At 47.3% G+C, this 25,321-nt stretch overlaps 1 protein-coding gene across 1 annotated transcript; it reads right to left on the reverse strand.

The window, feature by feature from the left end:
* Positions 1-17,884: 17,884 nt before the first annotated feature.
* LOC118627834 (NUT family member 2G-like) lies at positions 17,885-23,780 on the reverse strand. Its single transcript, XM_036258281.1, is given in 7 exon segments — positions 17,885-18,547; positions 18,976-19,095; positions 19,471-19,754; positions 20,209-20,333; positions 20,818-20,946; positions 21,269-21,986; positions 23,765-23,780. Coding segments are annotated over 7 exon segments (2,055 nt in total).
* Between the last annotated feature and the right edge of the window lie 1,541 nt (positions 23,781-25,321).

The following is a 25,321-nucleotide window of genomic DNA, read 5'->3' on the forward strand; positions in this document are numbered from 1 at the left end:
TCATATCCAATAAAATAGACTTCAAAATGAGGGCCATAACTAGAAACCAAGAAAGCTACCACATAATATTGAAAGGATCTATGCAACAAGAGGATATAATGATGGTAAACATATATGCACCTAACATAGGACCACCAAAATATATTTTAAAACTTCTGGAGGACTTCAAAGAAGAAATCAACAGCAATAAAATCAAGCAGGGGACTTCAACACCCTGCTCACAACACTGGATAGATCCACTGGACAAAAAATGAGCAAGGAAACAGAGACTCTAAATGATGCACTAAATCAAATGGATTTAATAGTTATCTACAGAGAATTACACCCGGAAACTGCAGAATTCACATTCTTCTCAAGTGCACCTGGGACATTGTCAAAGATAGGCCACATGTTAGGACACAAACTAAGTCTCTACAAATTCAAGAAGATTGAAATCATATCAACCATCTCAGATCACAATGACATGAAACTGGAAATCAATTTCAGCAAAAACATTCAAACACATGGAGGCTAAATAGGATGTTACTAAAGAACTAATGGGTTACCAAGGAGATCAAGGAAGAAATTAAAAACTTTCTGGAAACCAATGAAAATGAACACACAACACAAAAATCTGGGATGCAGCAAAAGCAGTCCTGAGAGGGAAGTTCATAGCACTACAGGCCTACCTCAAGAAACAAGAAAAATTTCTAAGACACTATCTAACCTCACAACTTAATGAAATAGAAAGCAAACAAAAAGAAAACCCCAGAGCAAGTAGAAGTAAAGATATAGTCAAGGTCAGAGCAGGAAAAAACCACATAGAAAATAAAAATTTTTTTTGAAAGATCAATGAAACAAAGAGCTGGTTCTTTGAAAGGATAAACAAGATTGATGGACCCTTAGCTAGACTCACCAAGAAACAAAGAGAGAGGATTCAAATAACCAAAATCAGAAATGAAAGAAGAGAAGTAACAGCTGAAACCACAAAAATACAAAGGATCGTTAAAAATACTATAAACAATTATAAGCCAACAAGTTGGACAATCTAGGTGAAATGGACAAATTTCTAGAAACACATAGTCTCCCAGAACTGAACCAGGAAAACAGAAAACGTGGACAGACCAATAACAACTAAGGAAATTGAAGATATAATCAAGAATCTCCCAGCAAACAAAAACCCAGGTCCGGATGGCTTCACAGGGGAGTGTTATCAAACATTCAAAAAAGAACTAATACCCATTCTTCTCAAACTATTTCAAAAAATTCAAGAAGAAGGAAGACTTCCTAACTCTTTTTATGTGGCCAGCATAATTCTAATTCTAAAACCAGATAAAGACACTACAAAAAAAAACTACTGGCCAATATTCCTGATGAACATAGATGCTAAAATCCTGAACAAAATATTAGCAAATCGGATCCAGAAGTACATCAAAAAAATTATTCACCATGACCAAGTGGGATTAATTCCAGGGATGCAATGCTTTTACAATATTTACAACTCAATTAATGTGATATACCACATAAACAAAATGAAAGATAAAAACCATATGATCATATTGATAGATGCTGAAATAGCATTTGACAAAATCCAGCACCCATTTTTGATAAAAACTCTTAGCAATGTGGGAATAGAGGGATCATATCTTGACATAATAAAGGTTGTATATAAAAAACCTCCAGCCAAATCATACTCAATAGGCAAAAACTAAAAGCATTTTCTTTAAGAACAGGAAGAAGACATGGATGCCCACTTTCACAGCTTTTATTTAACATAGTACTGGGAGTCTTAGCAACAGCAATTAGACATGAAGAAAAAAATAAGAGATCCGGAACCGAAAAATGGCGGCGGAGTGAACGGAGCTACACAGACCGTCTCCCAGAACCAAACTGGAATTACAACTATAACACAGACAAATCGACGGGAAAAACCAACAGAAAAGCAGCTTGGAGGACCATACAACGAGGGACACTGACTCCATCCCGGTAGGCTTGCGAAGGCGCGAGACGGGGCTGGGAGCCCACGGTCTGCAGCTCGGCAGCGGCCTTAGCTGTGAGCGGTGCCCTCGGGCTACACTCCCAGGCGGCTCCACAGCGCAGCCGGGACAGAGGCTGAAACAGCCACAGCCACTCACCTTGGGCTCCGGCAGAGGGAGGGCGGACTGGACTGGAACTGAGTCGGGACACTCGGGGTTTGGAGGGCACTCAGAGCTTTGGCTGAGTGCAGCCACTCAGGACTGTGGCCGTATTGCTCCTTCCCAGGGCTCTGAGGAGAGGCAGCAGCCCCTCCCTCGGAGATCTAACCCCACCCTGTGGGCCATTGAAGTGCTAATTGAGGCTCACTAACAACCAGCATCTGCCCCACCCTCGTGAAAGGCCCTTGGCTGAGCACCAGAGGGAGTTTTTCAATCAACTGACAACCCAAAACTCATCAATTAACCTAGACTGCTAGCCTCCAGGCAAAAATCTAGAGGATAACAGTACGTTTCCTGGGCTGGCAACTTTAACCAGGAAAGTAAGACTTGACAGTGGTGTTCAACGTGGGTCCTCCCTCGCTCATCTAAACCCAGGAGAGGGAGCCACAAACAGCAGAACACCAACACCCACAGGGAGAACTTGACAGGCTCCAAAGCCCACAGTGATAGCCAAAATGGTGAAACACAGAAACAGAAGCCAAATGAAAGAACCAGAGACCTCAACCAAAGATGAGATCAATGCAGAGCAATTAGGCATGTTAACAGAGCTAGAATTCAGAGCCATGATCTTGAGGAAGCTGAACACCATGAGTAAGGACATAGAGACACTGAAAATAAGCCAATTGGAAATTATAAACCAACAAGAAGAGATAAAAAATGACATATCAGAAATGAAAAACACATTGGAAGTTTTAAAAAGCAGAGTAAGGGAAGCTGAGGACCGGATCAGTGAATTAGAAGACACGGTAGAAAAAATCAACCAATCAGAAAAACAAAAGGAAAAAACTATTAAAAAACAGGAAGACAGCTTAAGAGAACTATGGGACAACTGGAAACGTAATAATATTCGCATCATAGGAGTCCCCGAAGAAGAAGAAAATGAGCAAGGGATAGAGAATATATTCAAAAACATAGTGAGAGAAAACTTCCCTAATTTGGTGAAGGAAGAAGGCATTCAAGTTCAAGAAGCACAGAGAGTCCCAAGTAAGAAGAACCCAAACAGGCCCACACCAAGACACATAGTAATAAAATGCCACAAATTAAAGACAAAGAGAGAATCCTAAAAGCAGCAAGAGATAAGCAACAGGTTACCTACAAAGGGAACCCCATAAGGCTCTCAGCTGACTTCTCACAAGAAACACTACAGGCCAGAAGAGAATGGCATGAAGTAATCAAAGTCATGAAAAACAAGAATCTGAATCCAAGACTACTCTACCCAGCAAGGCTATCATTCAAAATAGAAGGTCAAATAAAGAGCTTCCCAGACAAAAAAAGGCGAAGGGAATACATTAGCACCAAACCAGCACTGCAAGAAATGTTAAAAGGACTGCTGTAATTAGCAATAGAAATGGGAAGAAAAATAGAACCACACTAAACAAAAATGGCAATAAATAAGTACATATCAATAATCACCTTAAACGTTAATGGATTGAATGGTCCCATAAAGAGACTTAGAGTAGCTGATTGGATAAGAAAGCATGACTCATCTATATGTTGTTTACAAGAGACCCACCTCTCAACAAAAGACTCACATAGGTTGAAAGTGAAGGGATAGAAAAAAATTTTCCAAGCAAATGGAAAGCAAAAAAAAGCTGGGGTAGCAATTCTCATATCTGATAAAATAGATTTCAAAATGAAGACCATAACTAGAGACAAAGACGGCCACTACATAATATTGAAAGGATCTATCCAACAGGAAGATATAACCTTGATAAACATATATGCACCCAATATAGGAGCACCAAAATATATTAAAAATCTTCTGGAGGACTTCCAAGGAGAAATCAACAACAATACAATCATTGCAGGGGACTTCAACACCCCGTTGACAGCACTGGATAGATCCTCTAGGCAAAAAATTAGCAAGGAAACAGAGACTCTAAATGAAGCACTAGACCAAATGGATTTAATAGATATCTACAGAGAATTACACCCCAAAACTACAGAATACACATTCTTCTCAAGTGCACATGGGACATTCTCAAAGATAGACCACATGATAGGACACAAACTAAATCTCTACAAGTTCAAGAAGATTGAAATCATATCAAGCATCTTCTCAGATCACAATGGCATGAAACTAGAAATCAATTGCAACAAGAACATGCAAAGACATTTCAACACATGGAGGCTAAATAGCATGTTATTAAACAATGAATGGGTCACCGAGGAGATCAAGGAAGAAATTAAAAACTTCCTGGAAACCAATGAAAATGAACACACAACAACACAAAATCTATGGGATGCAGCGAAAGCAGTTCTGAGAGGGAAGTTCATAGCACTACAGGCCTACCTCAAAAAACAAGAAAAATTTCTAATTGACTGTCTAACCTCACAACTTAAAGAATTAGAAAGCAAACAAAAAGAAAACCCCAGAGCAAGTAGAAGGAAGGAAATAGTAAAGATCAGAGCAGAAATAAATGACATAGAGACCAAAAAACAATTCAAAGGATCAATGAAACAAAGAGCTGGTTTTTCGAAAAGATAAACAAGATTGACGAACCCTTAGCTAGACTCACCAAGAAACAAAGAGAGAGAACCCAAATACACAAAATCAGAAATGAAAGAGGAGAAGTAACAACCAACACCACGGAAATACAAAAGATCATTAACAACTACTATGAACAACTATATGGCAACAAATTCGACAATCTAAGCGAAATGGACAAATTTCTAGAAACACACAGTCTCCCAAAACTATTCCCGGAAGAGATAGAAAACTTGAACAGACCAATAACAACCAAGGAAATAGAAGAGGTAATCAAGACTCTCCCAGCAAACAAAAGCCCAGGCCCAGATGGTTTCACGGGGGAGTTTTACCGAACATTCAAAAAAGAACTAACACCCATTCTCCTCAAACTATTTCAAAAAATTCAAGAAGAAGGAAGACTTCCAAACACGTTCTATGAGGCCAGCATAATTCTAATTCCAAAACCAGAAAAAGACACTACGAAGAAAGAAAACTACAGGCCAATATCCCTGATGAACATAGACGCCAAAATCTTGAACAAAATATTAGCAAATTGGATCCAGAAGTACATCAAAAAAATTATTCACCATGACCAAGTGGGATTCATTCCAGGGATGCAAGGCTGGTACAATATTCGCAAATCAATAAACGTGATACACCACATCAATAAAATGAAGAATAAAAACCACATGATCATATCAATAGATGCTGAAAAAGCATTCGACAAAATCCAGCATCCATTTCTGATAAAAACGCTCAGCAATGTAGGAATAGAGGGATCATATCTCGACATAATAAAGGCCATATATGAAAGACCTACAGCCAACATCATACTCAATGGACAGAAACTAAAAACATTTCCATTAAGAACAGGAACAAGGACAGGGATGTCCACTTTCGCCACTCTTATTTAACATTGTACTGGAAGTCTTGGCCACAGCAATCAGACATGAAGAAAAAATAAAAGGGATCCAAATTGGGAAGGAGGAAGTGAAACTGTCATTATTTGCAGATGACATGATATTGTATATAGAAAACCCTAAAGACTCCATCAAAATCTACTAGATTTAATAAACACCATACACAAAAATAAACTCAAAATGGTTAAAAGACTTAAATGTGGCTCATGAATCTGTAAAACTCTTAGAAGAAAATGTAGGCAACAAAATTTCAGACATCAAACACAGCAGAATTTTCACTAATACAATCCCTAAGAGAAATAAAGGAAAAAAATTAGTATATGGGACTGCACCAAACTAAAAAGCTTATGCACAGTAAAAAAGACAAGCATCAAAATGGGAAGAGAACCCACTATACGGGAGAGCATAATTGCCAATGATACATCAGATGAGAGGTTAATTTCCAAAATATATAGAGTACTCATACAACTCAACAAAAGGAAGCCAAAGAACCCAATTAGAAATGGGCAGAGGAACTAAATAGACCCCTCTCCAAAAAGGACATACAAATGGCCAAGAGACATATGAAGAAAGGCTCAACCTCACTATCACCAGAGAGATGCAAATTAAAACAACTATGAGGTATCACGTCACACCTGCCAGAATGGCTGCCATGAACAAATCATGGAACAAGTGCTGGTGAGGGTGTGGAGAAAAGGGGACTCTAGTACACTGCTGGTGGGAATGCAGACTGGTGCAGCCACTATGGAAACCAATATGGTGTTTCCTCAAAAAATTAAAGATTGAACTGCCATTTGACCCAGTGATCCCACTTCTAGGAACATATCCTAAGAAGCCTGAAATACCAATCAGGAAGAATACATGTACCCCTATGTTCATAGCAGCACTATTTACAATTGCTAAGATCTGGAAACAGCCAAAGTGTCCATCAATAGATGAGTGGATAAAAAAGCTGTGGTACATATACACAATGGAACACTATGCAGCTGTGAGAAAGAGAGATCTCTTATCCTTTGAGACAACATGAAGGGACTTGGAAAGTACTATGCTAAGCGAAATAAGCCAATCAGAGAAAGACAAATATCACATGATCTCACTTATTTGTGGAATATAATGAACACAATAAGCTGATGAACAAAATAGACTCAGAGACATAGAAAGGAGTACAGTTCAGACTGACAAACCTCAGATGAGGGGAGATGGGGAAAAGAGATAAGATTAATCAAAGAACTTATATGCATGTATGCATAACCAATGGACATAGACAACAATGCTGGTGGGCCAGAGGGATTGGGAGGAGGATGTCTGGGGGGGGGGGGGGGAATATCTGTATCAAAAATAAATTAATAAAAATTGCAAAAAAAGAATGTCACTGTCTGTCCTGTCTGTCCCAGGAACTGACTGAAGTGTAAATTCACTATATTTTCTTAACTCAGATTGTAGGTATCAGAAAGCTTGCAGTGTCCCGGCAAAGACTTGAGATTTATTGTTTCTTGATTACTGATCAAATAAGAAAATCTTGAGAAAGTAAAAAGGAAGAGAAAGAAAATTTGGAATGTATGGATCTGAAGAGAAATTAGGAGAGTGTCAGGAATGAAGAGAAATGGACTATTTTGGACAGTTTATTTACTGAAGCTACTGAGTATCTAGAAAATCTTGGTCTTAGTGAAAAAATTTCACACAGGATTTAGATGTCCTTTTGTTTATTCTCTTAGGCAGGCACAGCATTATAACCTAGACTTCTGAGAAAGTAGGTGCCTAATTCAATAAAAATAATGACTTCTGTATTATTCAGTTGGATGCAATTATTGGGGAGCCAGACTGTATTTGATACCTAAAAAGCACTTTTAGAATTGGATGGAGTCTACCATGAATTGAAATGCAAGGGTTTGAACAGACAGACTGGTGTTTCACAACAAAACATATTTCATGTGAGAGTGCTAACTGATATTTTCAAAAACTTTTGCATTGCCATTTTGAATCCTCATGTAGAATTTTGGCTTGTAAATTTGATTTTCAGTCTAAGCAGTAATCAATCAATATTAGTTATATGAACCTTGACCTGAAAAATGAGAACATATTTTAAAATGTTTTTAAATAGTTTAATAAGTTTATGTTATCTTTGTCATTGTGTTTATTTATCATCATCATTATTGTTATTGTCATTGATATTATCATATTAAGATTGTATAATACACATATATTTGGGTTCTAGAAATAGATGTAACAGAGCATGAGGAGAAGCAACATTGGAAAGATAATATTATGTTCTAGAATTGATGAACAATGTGTATTTTCAGTTAATGAAGCAAAAGAGACCACATGGAAGATAGAGAATTTTTTACCCTGAAACTAACCATATCTCTTAACACTATAGAACTCAAAAAGCAAAATACAGTCTTAAAATCAATTAGCATGGCCCTGGCTGGTTATGCTCAGCGGTTAGAGCGTTGACCTGCGGTCCAGAGAGACCCGGGTTGGTTCCCGCAAGGAGCACGTGCCTCGGTTGCAGTTTGTCCCCGGCCCTGGTTGGGTTGTGAGGGTGGCAACCACTTGATGTGTCCCTTTCACGTTGATGTTTCTCTCTCTCTCACTCTATCTGAACAACAACAAAAAAAATCAATTAGCATGGAAGATGACCGCCTACAAAAAAAGGGTTATTAAAATGATGGCATAATATTCTGTACCAATTAATGACAAAAAGTATTTTAGATGGAATAATTTTTCAAAGCCCTTGAAAGGAAAAACTTTGCATCTAGAACTGAGTATCCTGTAACATTATTGTCCGATGGCCTGGGGACTGGTGCCAGGCAAAGTGCTCGACCATTGTCTCCTTGCCTCCCACCCTGAACGGCCTGCCTGGAGCTTGTAGATTAACTCCCATCTTGCTCTTATTGATTCACATTCCAGAGGCTCCATGCATAGCCCCCGCAGGGCCAAAACCTAAGGGACAAATTCCAGCTACAACAGGCAGATATAAAAGACACAAGCCCCTACATTGAGCGCGGCTTCTAGGACTCGACCCCCGGAGTCTGTGAACCCGCCCGGAGTGTACCCAATAAAGCCTGATCCCTGTTTATTCGGCTGATTGGCTCTCCAGTCTCTTCTCTGTTTTATTCGGCGGCGCCTCCGATTCCTTACATCTGGTGCCGAAACCCGGGAGGAGGGTTTTGTGACCCAGCCCCGACTTTTTGGTCTGGAGGAGAGTCCCCGTCCTCTCCCTGTGCCGCCACCCGTCTTCTGGATTCAGAATCTCCCTGGACCCAGCACCGACTTCGGAGCCAGGCTCCCAAACCGTAAGTCGTTTCACTCTTTCCCTGGGGTTTTTGGAGCCAGTCTCCAAACCCATCGGAGCCAGGCTCCAAAACCGTTTTGCTTTTTTCTGGGGTTTTGATCTGTCATCCGGGGCTCTCGGGTCTCCCGTCCAAACCTTGGCCAAGTCGGGACACCCCCGCCTCTCCGCCGGAGTTCCAGGAACTCCCGGTCTGAAGCTGCTTCTAGGCACGCCTGAGGCTTCTTCATGACCACCCTGTCCATCCAGGACAGACATCCGTCAGGGGACGGGCATTCAAAAGGGACACCTTTTGTATGTCCACTCTCCCGACACTCAAAGCCCCTCTAATCTGTTGCCATGGGCAATTCCGAATCCAGACTCGACCGTAAGATACCCCTCGGGTGTCTCCTCGAAAATTTTTCCAAATTGGGATATTCTCAGAGTCTACACAAGGCACCAGAAAAGATTCTGAAGTCCCTTATATTCAGGCTTTGTTGGATGCACTCTGCCCCCCCCCCCACCAGATAATCCCCTCAGTTCCCCTGTCGCTGCCCACACCCGGTCCTGCACACCCAGGGGGCCACTGTCCTTGCCTCCCACTTCATTTCCCAGTCCACCCCTGATATCAGAAAGAAGCTCAAGAAGGTTGAGGAGGGCCCTGAAACTCCCATCCAAGACCTGGTAAAAATGGCCTTTAAGGTTTTTAATGCCCGGGAGGAGACGGCTGAAGCAGCCCGCCAGGCGAGGCTCCAGCAGAAGGTAAGCCTCCAAACCCAGGCTCTGGTAGCTGCCCTACGGCCGGCAGGGGACCCGAAAAATCACCAGGCCCCAAAAGGGGGACCTCGCTCGCCTCCAGGCGCCTGTTTCAAATGCGGCAAGGAAGGCCACTGGGCCAAAGCCTGCCCACAGTCCAGGCCACCTACCAAGCCCTGTCCCCAATGCAAACAAATGGGACACTGGAAGTCGGACTGCCCGACCCTGGCTCAATCCTCAGCACCTCAATGCCGGGGAAATGAGACCCAGGATTTCCCAGCATTGGAGCTACTAGGGCTCATGGACGACTGAGGCGGCCCTGGTTCTACGACTCCAGTCACCCTCGCCGAGCCCAGGGTCACGCTCCAGGTAGCAGGTAAGTCTATTTCCTTCTTAATAGACATGGGGCTACCTACTCTGTCCTCCCCTCCCATTCGGGCCTCACTTTTCCTTCCCAGGTCTCGGTTATGGGAATTGATGGGCTCCCTACAACCCCCAAACGAACGGCCCTACTTAACTGCATCTTCGAAGGCTACCCGTTCTCCCATTCCTTTTTAGTAATGCCTGCCTGCCCAGTTCCACTCTTGGGAGAGATATCTCATCTAAACTCCATACTACCATCTCTTTCCTCCCCCAGCAGCCGCACCTAATAGCTTTACTCTCTGGCCCTACCCAGGCTACTGCCTCAGCTTCCGCTGTCCAGCTCTTACCGGCAGTCCACCCTGGGGTCTGGGACACAAACACCCCCTCGGTTGCCTCACATCACGCCCCCATCCTCATCAAATTAAAAAACCCATCATCTTACCCCAATCGCCCCCAATTTCCCATCTCTCAGGCTCACCGACTAGGACTCCACCCCATTATATCTAAACTCAGAAGCCAGGGCCTCCTCATTCCTACCAACTCCCCCTGTAATTCCCCCCATTCTGCCTGTTAAGAAACCCTCAAGGCAGTACCGCCTTCTCCAAGACCTTCGCATAATTAATTCAGCGGTCATACCCATCTCCCCTGTAGTCCCAAACCCCTACACCCTCCTCTCTCATATCCCCCCATACTACTCATTTCTCGGTTCTTGACCTAAAGGATGCTTTCTTTACCATCCCGCTACATCCTGATTCCTATTTTCTCTTTGCCTTCACCTGGGAAGATCCGGTCTCCAATATTTTTCAACAGTTCACATGGACTGTCCTCCCTCAAGGATTCCGAGACAGTTCGCACCTCTTTGGTCAGGCTCTTACTCAGGACTTAAGGGAATGTGATCTGTCCCCATCCACTCTTCTCCAAAATGTAGACGATCTTCTCATCTGCTCCCCCTCTGAAGGAGATAATATCTCAGCCACCACCGCTCTCCTCAATTTTCTTTACACCAAGGGTTACCGGGTGTCTGCACAGAAAGCCCAGATCGCAACTCCCTCGGTGACCTATCTAGGGATCCTTGTCACTCCGACACACCGGGCAATCACCTCCGACAGGTTGCAGGCCCTTAGGGACTTACAACCCCCGACCTCGGCAATGGAAATTCAGTCCTTTCTTGGGCTTATGGGGTTCTTCAGGCACTGGATCCCCAATTTTGCCCTCCTAGCCAGACCACTCTACCAGGCAGCCAGAGACACCCCCCAAGGGACCCCTGACCTCCCCTAAGGAGGTCCACCGGGCTTTCCAGACCCTCCTTGAGGCTTTGTGCTCTACTTCAGCTCTTGCTCTCCCCAATCCCCAACGACCTTTTCTCCTCTATACAGACGAAAAACATCACTTAGCCATAGGGGTCCTGGTTCAGCCACTCGGCCCCACCCTGGTCCCTGTTGCTTACCTCTCAAAGCAGCTGGACCCCACTGTTCGTGGATGGCAGCCTTGCCTCCGGGCCCTTGCAGCAGCGGCAGAACTCACCACGGAGGCACTGAAGATCAACCTATAACAGCCTCTCCAGGTTTTCTCCCCCCACCGCCTTACCGACCTCTTAATTCTCCAGACGCCCAAAGACTGCAAATACTGTCGGAGATTCACAAGTCTCTCCACATAGGCCCTGACGCCCTTCACCAATTCTTATCTCCAATCCTCCACCCCGACAAACTCCGGCCAGCTATCCAGGCCGCACATGCCTCATGTTCTGTTTGTTCCAGGTCCAACAGCAAAGGAGCTTGCCATGTGCGCAGGCCCCTACACCAAATGCGGGGTCACCTGCCAGGACAAGACTGGCAAATAGACTTCACTCATATGCCTAAACACAAACAACTAAAATATCTTTTAACCATGGTTGATACTTTTTCAGGTTGGATTGAGGCCCTCCCAGCCGCCTCAGAGACTGCAGAAACCGTAGCCACTCACCTACTGAAAGACATCATCCCTTGCTTTGGGCTGCCAAACTCCATACAATCAGACAACGGGCCAGCTTTCATCTCCAAAGTCACTGAAGCGGTCTCGGTCTGTCTTGGCATCAAATGGAAACTACATGTGGCCCAGTCCTCGGGTAAGGTTGAGCGGGCCAACGGCCTCATCAAGGAATATCTAACCAAACTCAGCCTGGAACTCTGACAGTCCTGGCCTGACCTGCTACCCCTGGCCCTTACCCATCTTCGAGCCACACCTCGGGGACCGTCTCACCTCAGTCCTTTTGAACTTCTATATGGAAGACCCTTCCTCCTTCTTACTCCGTCTATAGACTCCCCACCCCCTCTGGCCTCATACCTGCCCTACCTCTCCCTCCTTTGCTCCCTCCTCCGAGAACACGCTAACCGTACCATTCCTAAACCTGGACCTGACCTGGGATCGGAGCTCTCCCAACCCATTTCACGTGGAGACGGGGTACTAATCAAGACCCTCTCTCCCTGACCCCTACACCCTAAATGGGAGGGACCATATGGTTCTGACTACTCCCTCTGTAGTTAAGGTGTTGGGGATCTCCACCTGGATCAATCTCTCTAGGATAAAGAAACCCCGATTCCAGAAGAGCAACCAGTCCCGGAGCCTTGCTTCACCTGCACTCCATTAGGGCCGACCAAAATCAAAATATACAAGACGCCCTAATTGGATCATCCACGATAAGTCGTTATGATTCTGCTATACGTCTTTCTGACTCTGGGCCTCTCCCCGGGTTGCCCACTCATTCTTGCCGCCTTCTCTCCTTCGCTTCTAGAATCCTCCCATCTGTTTCGTACCCCGAATTTGACCCAATGCCTCCTCTATAAGGCCAACTCCACATTTGCGCCTGACTGTTGGGTCTGCCTATCCCTGTCCTCCTCAGCCTACCCTGCCATATGTGTGGGTCCACCACCTATATGTGTCTCCCCGCTAACTGGACCGGCACCTGCACCTTGGTATATCTCACCCCCAACATCAATATAGTCCCCCAGGATGCCTCCCTGCCTGTTCTCGATGTCACCCTGATTAATACAAGAAGACACAAACAGGCTATATAGCTGGTACCCCTCCTCACTGCCCTAAGCATTACAGGAGTTTTGGGACTCGGGGCAGGTGGGTTAGGAACCTCTCTATCATATTTCCACATCCTATCTGAAGACCTGCAAAATTCTTTAGAAGAAATAGCCTCCACCCTTCTCAGCATCCAAGATCAACTAACTCCTTAGCAGCAGTCACCCTTCAAAATCGAAGGGGCCTAGATCTCACTGCAGAAAAGGGAGGTATATGTGTTTTCCTAGAAGAGCAATGCTGCTTCTACCTTAACCAGTCAGGCCTCGTCCGAAGTGCTGCCAATAACTTAAAAGAAAGAGCACAACGCATTCGGGAAAGGCGAGATCAATCTTGGAGCACCTGGTTCGATTCCAACTGGGCACACTGGGTTTTGCCTCTTATGGGTCCCCTAACTCTCCTTTTTCTAGCCCTGGCCTTCGGTCCCTGTCTCCTGCGACTACTCTCCTCCCTACTACAAGACCGACTGAAGGCCTTCACCAGCCAGACGGTGCACGAGATCATGATGCTAAGCCATTATCAACCTCTCACCAGATTCTCAGGCCCAGATCATGCTGACATGGGCCCCCTCCCCTAACGCCGCCCCTGTCCAGCTCGAAGTAGCCAGAAAGATACCTGCGCCCCTTTGTCATTATCACAGAGTCGGGAATGTCTGATTGCCTGGGGACTGGTGCCAGGCAAAGTGCTCGACCATTGTCTCCTTGCTCAGCCTTGCCTCCCACCCTGAACGGCCTGCCTCGAGCTTGTAGATTAACTCCCATCTTGCTCTTATCGATTCACATTCCAGAGGCTCCATGCATAGCCCCCGCAGGGCCAAACCCTAAGGGACAAATTCCAGCTACAAAAGACACGAGCCCCTACATTGAGCGCGGCTTCTAGGACTCGACCCCCGGAGTCTGTGAACCCGCCCGGAGTGCACCCAATAAAGCCTGATCCCTGTTTATTCGGCTGATTGGCTCTCCAGTCTCTTCTCTGTTTTATTCGGCGGCGCCTCCGATTCCTTACAATTATAATTTATAATAATTCAACAATAAGATATTTATAAATTATTTTAATATATACACACAATGAAAAATTATGAATAGTTGAAAAATTAAATAACATCTAAAATATAATTTTATTAGCCTGAAATCAGAAGTTTGAAAGAAAATTGAGGCAATGTGATATATAAAGTATGATACTATGTATAATCTCCCAAATTATCCCTATATAGAATTTTAATTATCTATAGCTATAATAAAATCATGAACACTTTTATAAGATGGATGCACACTAAGTTGTAGTTTTCTCAAAAAATTAAAAGTATAACTACCATGTGATACCACAACCAAATTCTGGATAGTTTTCACAATAGTGAGGAGAAACCCAAATGTCTATCAGCAGATGAATAGAGAAATAAAATGTGGTCTGTACATACAATGGATGATGAGCCTAAAAAGGAAACCATGTCACATGGTACAAGGTGGCTGAACCTCTAGGACACTATATTGAATGAAATAAACAAGTCACAGAAGTACAAATACTGTGTGATTCCATTCATAGAAAGAACCTAAAGTAGTCAAAGTCATAGAAACAGAACATAGAAAGATGGTTGCTCAGGTCTGGGAGTGGAGTTGGGAGATTTAGTGTCTAATGTGTACAGAGTTTTAGTGTTGAAAGATAAAAAATATTTAGAGATCAGTTGCACATCAGTGTAAATGTACTTAACACTACTGAACTGTATGGTCAAAAATGGTACAGATGATTTAAAAAATGAAGAATCATTTTCATGACATAAGATTTTCAACATGTTTTTAGATATGACACCAAACTGAAATGCAAAAAAATAAATAAATATATTGAACTTCATCAAAAGTTGACTCCTTTCCTTCCAAAGACACTGTCAAGAATATCAAGAAAGTAATGGGCCGCCCACAAAATGGGAATTTTGTGCAGATTGTATTTCTGGAAACACTCTATTACCTAAAATATTTAAAGAACTCTTACAACTCAATAATAAGAGACAAATTTCAGCCAACTAAAAATTGGCAAAAGATGAATATACATTGCTCCAAAGAAGATACGCATCTGGCCTATAAACATAGGAAGAGATGTTTAACATCAGGGAAACAAAATCTCAACCCACAATGAGATGCCACTTCTGAACCACAAGGGTGGTGGCAGGTCTTGCTCCTGTCACTGGGATTTCCCCAGGATGCCATGGCTTCTTCCAAGGGGTTTACTCCTAGTGGAGGAGGAGAAGGCTCCGGAGCCAAACCTGCATATTGCCAACCAGGTTGCTCCAGTTCCTAGTATGTGAGCTGCACTCAGTCCCCTGACCTCCCTGGGCCTACTTTCCTCACAGAAAAATGGGTGAAATGTAACTGGCTGCCATCCTCTCTGCAGAGACCCAGTGAGCTACAGGGAAGTGGAGCACCAGAGAGAGCAGGGCACACTGGGAGCACCTTCTCTGTATGAGCATCATGGTTCCATGGAGGTTTCATGGGATGACACAGATTCTACTTTGGTCACTAGTAACTCTTCCTGATTCCTACCTTATACACTGTCCTCACAAAGTGCCATTTCAAGTTTTTTTTTCTGCAATAAAGGGTTGGCTACAATGAAAGTATGAAACACATCTTCCTTTTTCTTCACATTGGGTCTATCCTAGTATATTCCTAAGACTAATGTGCAAATCTCTTCAAGATTCCACAGAGCCCAAGGAATTGGACCTGCCCACGCTCAAAGCAGCAATGGACCTCCCGTTGGCCCCTCTGCACAGGCAGGGAGATTTCAGGGTCCGCTGTGTTCAGAGATGGGAACAGCACAGGCTCTGCCTCCGCCTGGGAACTGTTGATCAAAAAGGTCTCACACAGTAGAAAGAGCCAGGCAGGTAAGGACAGGCACAGAGACACCCAAGAGGCAGGTGTGAACCTTATGATGACAACTGGGGGCCCCCCCACACAGGGGTAGAGCAAGTAAGTTCTCTTCAAACATGACTCACTCAGGGTTGCTAAGAACCCTGAAAGGGGGATGTGTTACCCTGTTTCCCCACAAAGACCCTGAAAGCAGAGAAGTCAGAGGACTAATTCACACCAGTGAATAGAGGGTTTAGGCTCGGTCTGTCACCCACCACATTTGCATCCAGTGCCGACCACCCTAGGCAGGGACACACTGGGTAGGCACATGGGAAGGATGCTCACCCGTGAGGGGTGGAAGCTACTGGACAAGCCCTGCAGCACACACTGAGTCTGGCGCACCTCCATGTCTTCGTATTAAGGCCCAGCTGGACAGGGAGGGGGCAGCAGCTGGGGAAAGTGTGGCCAATGTTTCTCTCACATCAATGTTTCTCTCTCTCTCTCTCTCCCTCCCTTCCTCTCTCTCAAATCAATTTTAAAATACATTTTAAAAAGCTGAGACATCTCCTTCACAAAGTGCCCAGCAGGGTTGGGAGCTGTGGGCCTGCCCACCACACGGGAGGAGGGAAGGCAGCAGGAGAGGGCCTGCTGGGATTCCGTGGGGGTGGATGAGGGCCCTGACATGAGTCCATTCTAACCTAAACTCTTTGTGGGGGCCAGCAGAGGGCCAGGCTGCCTTTGGAACTGGACTCTTTAGTCCCATCCTATTGCTGTTGCTGGACCACTGCCCTGGGCCACAGCCTTGCGTGCTGGGCAGAGCTGGGCCAAGCTCGGGGAGGCTCAGCCACCTGACAGACCCAGGCCAGGGCAGAGGTGTTGGCTGGGAGGGAAAGGAGTGGGGGCCAGCACATGGCCATGTGGGATCAGAGCATCCGACTGATGCTGGGACAAGGCGCTTCGCTTAGCTCCTGTCCCTTACTGTTTGCTGATCTCACTCTTACATCTGGAGTTCGGATCCCCTGCTTTGACTGTGGACTTTGTACCAGAGCCCAGAGCAGGGCGACTGAGGCCCCTGTCCCTCAGCCCTAATCTCCAGCTCCCAGCAGCCCTGGGGCCCGGACACCTCACCCTCCACCACCCCTGCTGGTTGTGCTGTGCTTGAGGAACTGGGTCACAGTTTGTTCGTAGGGGCTGTTTCCCACGCGGATATAAATCTGGGTCCGCGTCTATTCACAGAGTCCAGCCATGGTTGTAAGAGAAGAGACAGTGGTTGTGGAGTGTCCTTGAGGACCTGTTGTCCCTGAGCCGAGTCCCCCAGCTACAGATGGGTCCTCCTCCCTCAGCTGGACAAGATTCTCCACCATAGAAATCCAGAAAGGGACTTGGTATCCTCCCACCCCGTCATTTCCGGAGTATGCACCTTTTAACAGGGGCCCCGTTACTCTCCTGTCATCCCCCTTGTCCAGCCTCACTGCCTCCACCACCCTCCACATTCAGTCCTCCCACTGAGACCAGAGGGTGCTTCTCCTGTAAAGAGCCCCAGAGGCAGACAGACTGTCCTCTCCGGTCAGGCCACCCCGGAGGAGGCGAGAATCACTCAGCCCCATTGTCTGACTGCTCCCGGGGCCCCCCTCCAGTCTGGCCTTGGGAGCAGAAGTGAGGGGAGGGTCCCTGGGGGCTGGAGAGCTGTGTGCTGCCAGGACCTTCAGAAGGAGTCCCTGTCGATCTGGAAGGAGGGACTGAGGACCTGTGAACATAGCTCCCATGACCTCTGCATCCTTCCTTCCTCCCAGGTCCCTTTTCCAAGGAGCAGTACAGACCCGAGTATGGAGACACGGCCCCCAGAGCATTTTCAAACAAACCACCTTTATTCATAATTGACACATAATGCCCCAGCGGTGCTGCTCCTACCCACTCTCCCACCCCCACCCCCACAGCGGTCCTGCCCCCCCCATGTCAGTAGAGCAGCCAGGATCAGCCCCCGGATGAGAAGGAGCCCTTGGCTCCTCTGGGGGACAGCCAGGTCGCATCTAGTCTGGGACCCCAGGGGACTGGCAGCCGGAAGGCCACCCCACTGCTCCATCCTGGCCGCAGTGCCGCTTCCTCCAACCCCCTGCGACAGGCTCCTCACACTTTCTCTTCTGAGGCTGGGACTGGGCAGGTCCCCGGGGCCCGTGACCTCCAGGGCAGGCAAGGCCTGAGGCAGGGACAGGACTCAGAGAGTGTGGACAGGACAACAGGCTGTTTGGAGAGGCCAAAGAGGCCAGGTGGGGGAGGTCCTCCTCATTCCCTCGAATCCTGTCCATTGGCCTGTCCCTAACAAGAGAGGTCTGTCTGGGAATGGAGGCATCCCTGGGTCCCAGTCCAGAGTAAGTGTGCCCATCACCCAAGGGAGCAGAGCAGGGGCGTGGAGCCCAGAGTAGTGGGCACTCTTGACGTCCTGAAGAGATAGCAAAGGCTTTGGGCCTAGACAGGTGGACATCTTCTCGACAGTGCCTTTGATGGTCCTTGAAGTCAGTCTCTGGTGGGCAGGCTTTGTTATTGACTCCCAGCTGGGGACTGTGGTCAGGCCTCTGGGCATCTTGGCTGGCCACAGACTCAGAAAGACTTGAGTCCAGTTGGAGTGCACCAAGACTCAGGGGTGCCTGCACACCCTCCTCCTCCTTCGAGGCCAGACGTAGTTTCTCTAACAGCTGCAAGGGAGAGGGGAACAGTGACTGGCTCTGCACAGCCATGTGAGAGGAGGAGGAGCATGGGTGAGGGGACAATGAGGGGAGGAGGAAGGGGGTGACCCCAGGACTCGAATCCGAAGCAGACATGTGGCTCTCCTGCTGTCCTCCTGAGCCACATTCCCAGCTTCGTGTCCTTCCTTCCCCTTCTGGGCTCACTGTCCTTCTCCTTCCTGTCATCCCCTTTCTCTACAGCTCTTCCCTGTCGTCCTGCACTGCACCTCCCCGAGCTCCCCCTCCGCATGCCATGCCTTCAGGCAGGGGTGGGTGGATGGAGTCAGGTGCACCCTGTTCTGGGTGCTCCCTGCCGTGGTTTACCTGGGTGCTCCCTCCCATGGCTCACCTTGAGCTCCCCTCCCATCTCCTTTAGTTCCCTCACTCCCCTGGCTCACCTGGACAAGAGTGAGTCCTTCCTCTTGCTCTAACAGCTCCTCAACTAGAGCCAAGAGATCCAACTGTGCTTCTGGGGAAAGCAATTGTGCCAGGTATCTGGGGTGAATGGACTCCTCCACCTGGGACAGAGGGAACAAGCTATCAGCACACTTAGCAGGGAGTAACCTGTGAGTCAGCAGGACCTGGAGGAAAAGTGGAAAAGCAAAGACCCACCCCATCCTCTTGCACAAGGTGGGTCTTTTACACTGTCATGGCGTTCAGCTGCACACACACACACAGGAAAATATAGACATGTAAACACAAAAGAACACTCACATATGCATACTCCACACACCACACACACTACATGCACACATGCACACACAGACGTACAACCCTTCATGTACCCAGCTCAGGAACAATGCTTATTCTAATCTGCCTGGGAAGAACTCATGTCTGGGAGCTAGAGTGCCACCCTCTGAATGTGTAGACCCAGGAGCTCCAAGACAACCCACCTTGGTGACAAAATCTTCCTGGAAACACAGCTTGTCAATGTAGTTCAGGAGACCCGGGTCCAGGTAGGTCCCATCTTCCTCCTGCTGTGGTTCCCTTCTGTCTTCTCCCCATTCTCCATCTGGCTCCCTCACGGCTGAGTGGGCCAGTCCCACCAGCCCATCCATGATGTCCGAGTACTCTTGCATGACCTCAGGGGAGACATCACGGGGTGCCTTGGTCTCCCAGGGCCATTCACATCTGTGGGCGCTCTGGGCCCTGGGTACAGCCTCCCTGGGAATGCACTCTGAGACAGAGAAAAGAGGAGGAAGCATGAGGGACCCCAGCTTCTACCTCCCGAGCATGCTATGGTGAGGGCAGTGGGCAGTGTTGGGGAGAGAGTCACATGGGTGTGGCTGGGTCAGGCCTTGAAGCCATGTGACCTGATAGTGGTGGGGGAGAGATCAGAGGGGAGCATCCAAAAGAGTCAAGGGTGAAGATGTGTGGAACCACCAATCCATCCAGCCCGCTTCTTAGCAGACTTAATGTTGGGTCCTTTGACAGGAGGTAGGAGAGGGTTACACATGTTGACCATGTCCAGATCTCATGGTGACAAAGGTCAGCTGTGACTCTGGCTCTCACAGCGTTTTTGGTTGAAAACCAAAGCCTCATTGAAGGGAAAGGGTGGACATGGGGACAGTGGCTGTTATAGGCCCCTGTTGCCTTTGGCCATGAGCTTTTGTGGGAACCTGCTGCTGTACCTGACTGCGGGCCCACCACTGGATCTGGGAGCACATGCGAGTCAGGCCTCAATGGATCCAGAGGAGGCAAGCCCTGCACCCCCTTCCTGTGCTGCATCTCCTCCTTCATCTCAAACTCCATGAACCTAGGGGTGAGAGAGGCACAGGCGATGCTGAGGAGGGAGGAGGTCACCTGGAGCCCAACAAAAGCAGCAGCTGATGGGGGACGGGAGAGTAAGTGCCTCGCGCTGTCAGGGCTGGGCCACTGAACAGGCAGGAGCTGGCTGGGGGAGCACATTCCCTGCACAGTCCCTCTGGCCGGAATCTGACCCCACTGGGCTGGGACATTCACCCCAGCCTGTCCTGAGCCTTCATGTCAGGCCAAGGATGGGTCAAGATCAGAGGAGGGTGAAGCTTCCAAGGGAGGTAGGACAGAAGAACCCACACTCTGAAGGTGAAGGAGAGGCTTCCAGAGGGGAGAAGGGTCTCTGGGCACTGGGGACCCTGTGCTGACCAACAGCCCTCCTCCTTACATCCTCTCTTATGAGCACCACCACTGCTGGATCCTGCCCTGCAGTCAGTACCCCCTACACACACACACAGCTGTCAGGACCCAGAACCCTGACTCACTTTTCTGCCATGTTGTAATAGATCATCTGGTCAAAGTTGCTTTTGGGCTGCCATTCCTACATGGCCTGCCCTATTCCCTCCTCCGGCATGATGGTGGGCTTCAGGAGGGACAGAGACTGGAGCACTGGGCTACAGCCTGGCCTCCATCCGCATGACCTACAGAGCTCTGTGGAGCATGTTCTACCCTCATCCCCATGGAATGACTGAGCACCAACAGGTGAGGGAGGAGATGTCTGTGTGCAAAGACAAGCCTTCCCCGCTACTGTCGTTACTGCTGCCCATTCACACCAGCTCATGAACTTGGACTTAGCCTGACTCTCTACTTGCACCCTGTAGCTGGGATACCACCCTCAGACCTTCCTTCCAGTATCAGCCGGCCTGCATGTCCCTCCCACGTTCCTTTTATGTGAAAGCTCCAGGCGAGCCCCTGTGCCCTGCCCAGTGCACTCACATGAGAAAGCAGGAAAGAGCTTCTGCATCAGAATTCTGGGGAAGGTGCCTCCGGGCCAGGGCCTTGAAGTGCTGCCAACCTTGGAAGTTCTTGTACACACTCTTAGGATTACAGGAGTCATCCAGCGAGGCCTTGGAGTGGAAGGTGGCCAGGTCATCCTCCCTGGAATCCCCATGTGGCTGTGGCCCAGCGTTTACTGGGGGGATGAAGTGGGCCAGCTGGGCAGCTGGTGGTGGAGCTTGAGGAGGAAGGCTGGAACACCAGCTTCCCTCACCAGCCTGGGTGTCCCCAAAAGTCGAGGTCGGCATAATCTTCTCCACCATAGAGTCTTCCACAAATACGAGTGCAGGACATGCAGAACCCCCACAGGTGGCCACTGGAGCACTCCAATTGAGAGAGGTCTGATTCAGGACAATGGTCTGAGTCTGGGAACACTGTGGTTGCCCTGCTTCTGACCTGACTTGGACCATGATGTTGCAAGGTCCAGTCCCAACAGGGCCATGACCAGCATCTTCTGCCACCAGAGGCGTCCTGGACAAAGCTGGCAGCACCAAGGAGTGGCCAGGAACAAATGGCGTGGTCTTGAGGGGCAGCAGGTGCTGCTCCCAAGGTGGCTGGTGTGTGAGGCCAGTAGTGGGTAGGGAAAAGGGTAGTGTCATGAAAGGAATCATGGAGGCACCAGGGTTCATGGTCCCATCCACTCCCAGCACTGTAGATGCTGTTGAGACAAGGAAAAGGAATGAATGGAATAGGAAAATCAGCAAACAGGACTGAGCTGCTCTGGGTCCCCGTTAGCCTTTGGGAAATAAGAGTGATGAGTCTCAACAGGTTAGGGCCATTTGGATGGGAGTTTATTTATTTATTTATTTTTTTATCCTCACCCGAGGATATTTTTCCATTTTTTTTTTTGTACAGATAGAGTGGGAGGGGGAGAGAGGAAGGGAAAGAGACAGAGAAACATCGACGTGAAGGGACACATCGAGTGGCTGCCACCCGCACGACCAACCAGGGCCGGGGACAAACTGCAACCGAAGTACGTGCCCTTAGCGGGAACCGAACCCGGGTCTCTCCAGACCGCAGGGTGACGCTCCAACCGCTGAGCCAAACTGGCCAGGGCTGGATGGGAGTTTATAAATGTCTTCAAGTTATTGTCATGCTCCGACCTCCTGTTGAGAATTATTTCACTGGAGAGCTTGCTCCCCTTTCACCAAGGCGCCCTGCACACTGTCTGCCAAGAAGACAGCCCCAGCTGGTGCTGACTTTGAGAGCCTCCCCAGGGAGTCCCTGGCACCTACCCCTGCCAGCCCCAGAGGCTCTCCTAAGACATAGCATTGGGCAGAAATCTGCTATGAAGCCCTTCTTACAGCTCCCAACAATGGAAAGTGAAGATGCAGTAAAAATCATGTGTGAGCTCAGTGCCAGTGGGACAAAGTTTTCTGGAACACATCCTTGCTCAGAGGAACTCACGCAGACCCTAGTCCAGGAGAACAAGCTACATACCACGTGCCCCTAATTACTCAGGACAGGTGCCCTAATTTACGAATGATGCAGAAGACCATCCTCCTGCCTCTGTGCTGCTCCTCTTGCCCCCTTTGAAAAAGAATCTGCCTGTAGAGTGTCCACGGGAGAACCAACCATGCTCCACATGTTTTCTATCCGTGAAACAGTGACATGGAATATGAGCAAACCCTTCACCTCAAAGGTAAAGGGCAGGGCAGAGGGTACCGTGAGGTACACAACAAGAGGAAGTAGCTCTGAAGAACTGAGTTGCCACCGAGGGGGAACAATTCGGGACAACATAGAGAACTGAGCCCTGTCTGGGTGGAAGTCACCCAGCTGCCCTGTCCTTGTGGTATCCAGGACAACAAACAGCTCTCTGGACTCAGGACAAGGAGCTCTGGGCGGAAGTAGTGGAGGAGCTCTGGCCTGCAGCAGTTGGAGTCCCTGCCAGCCTTGCCCTCGGGGAGGACATCTCACTGTAGACTCGGCCACAGACAGCCCTGCACAGCTTTGTGGCTGAGACTACCTTCCCATCGCCCCGTTAGCTTAGTAGACTCAGTTGAAGTCCCTTAGGAAGATACTGGGGGGCAAGCTCCAGGTGCCTGAACAACAAGACCCAGACTAGGCTTTCCCATGACCCTCCTCATGCCACCACCACCACATAACCCACTATTACCCCCCACACACACACATCGAAGTGGCTTGTCTCCCCTCTGGAAAGAATCCATGTGCCTGCTGCCATCCATTCTCCACACCCAGGCATTTCCCCTGAGTCATCCTGACCCACCTCTCAGGAGCCCTGCTGTCCAGTGTGGTCACAGGTTTCCACTGGCTCCCAGCCTCCCCGGGTGACAGGTCCTTGCATATCCAGTTCTCTCTCCTTCCCCTACTTCAGTCCATACTATGTTTCCCCAGTGGAAGTGTCACATTTTAATCCCAAGTTTTGAGGGACAGCATGGTCTCTAAAACACCCCCCCCCCCCACCTACAAGCTTACCTCCTTCAGAAGCCATCTCCGCAGGCTGAAGTATGGACCACCACTATCTAGTAGCTTCCACCAGGAGAAAATTCAGTCCAGGACCAGAGAGCAACTGGTTCCAACGGATGCTCAGCATCCAGTGAAGGAGTTAAGAGTTTGAATCTAAACAGCAGAATATAGGAGTCTAGACATTCTACAGTGGGGGAGGGGCAAAGGGCAGATAGCCTGGGTGGGGGTGGAGGTGGGGCGACATTCCATGGAGGGCTCTGGCAGGTAGGCAAAAACCAGCAGCTCTTTTCAAATTTTAAGTGGTAACACAATTGGTGTGTGCCTCTTTTGGCAATGTATACATTGCTTTTTTAGATCATAGCACAAAGGCTTTACTTGATGTGCCCTTTATTTCAGTTCTTGATCCATCAACCTAGTTCTGGGTCTCTCATCCTGCTTCTTATCTGGAACTCGGCTTACTTCAATACAGCCTACACTTTCTGAACAAAATTCAAATGTATAATTTGAAAAAATAATGGAAACTTATGACCACACAGAACCCAGAGTTTGAAATTAGGACTGACTCAGCAAATCCAGCCTGTTCCATGGCTGTGTGCACATCGGTTTTCAGGAAGCAGCCCTGTGGCCCCAAGTACCGTCCAGTGCTGGAAGTTCTGCAGACTGGGCTGGCCCAACCTTACTAACAATCTCTTTTGCTCCCCGTCCATCAAGGAAAGACCTTGTAGCCAACATGGCCAAGAGCAGAGATCACTACCTTTTGTTTCTTAGAGTATTATGTTGTTCAATGTTTAAATTTTTACCTTTTAAATTATTTTAATGTAATATATTAAACAAACAATACTTTTGCATAATTCAGTCAGATTGTGCAAAATGCAAAATACAGTGATGAGTCTTTCTCTTGCCTCTTTGACCTGGTAGGACAGCCTTCTTAACCCACAGAATGCTGGTGTTATCTGTTTCCTTTAAAAGTTTTTGGAGATGTATTATGCAACTAAAAGAAAATGCATGCTATTTTTATTTTTTTTTAAATGCTCTCAGCTTTTTCTCTGGTTAAAAATTAATATTTGTTCCAATATATTTATTTTATATCTAATACATTTAGTATATACCATAATGATTGTCTTTGTAATGGTAATGTGTTTCCTCTTTTTATTTCTGGAGGCTAGGTTCCTAAAACAAGTTCTATAATCCCTAAAATTTAAAGTACATGAAAGAATAGGTGGCCAGATTTAGCAAAAAATGGATGCCCAATTGAATTTGAATTTCAGATACATAATTAATTAGTTTCTAGGATAATTGTATATTATGCAACTATGGGACATACCTTTACTCTAAATGTGTTTGCTGTTTTCTGAAATTTACATTTAACTGACATCCTGAATTTTATCTGGCAACACTACCAACCAGATAACTTATTAGCTACTCCCCCCAATAACAAGGAGAGCTTGGAGTAAAGAGACTAAATGTGCATCGTGGCTCTACCACAAAACACAATTGCACACACAGTTGAAATATGCACAATCTTTGGAAGATACGGAATTTGTGAGAACTGTCATACAACACTAA

Source organism: Molossus molossus, unplaced genomic scaffold (genome assembly GCF_014108415.1).
Source record: "Molossus molossus isolate mMolMol1 unplaced genomic scaffold, mMolMol1.p scaffold_m16_p_13, whole genome shotgun sequence".
NCBI classification, from domain to species: domain Eukaryota; kingdom Metazoa; phylum Chordata; class Mammalia; order Chiroptera; family Molossidae; genus Molossus; species Molossus molossus.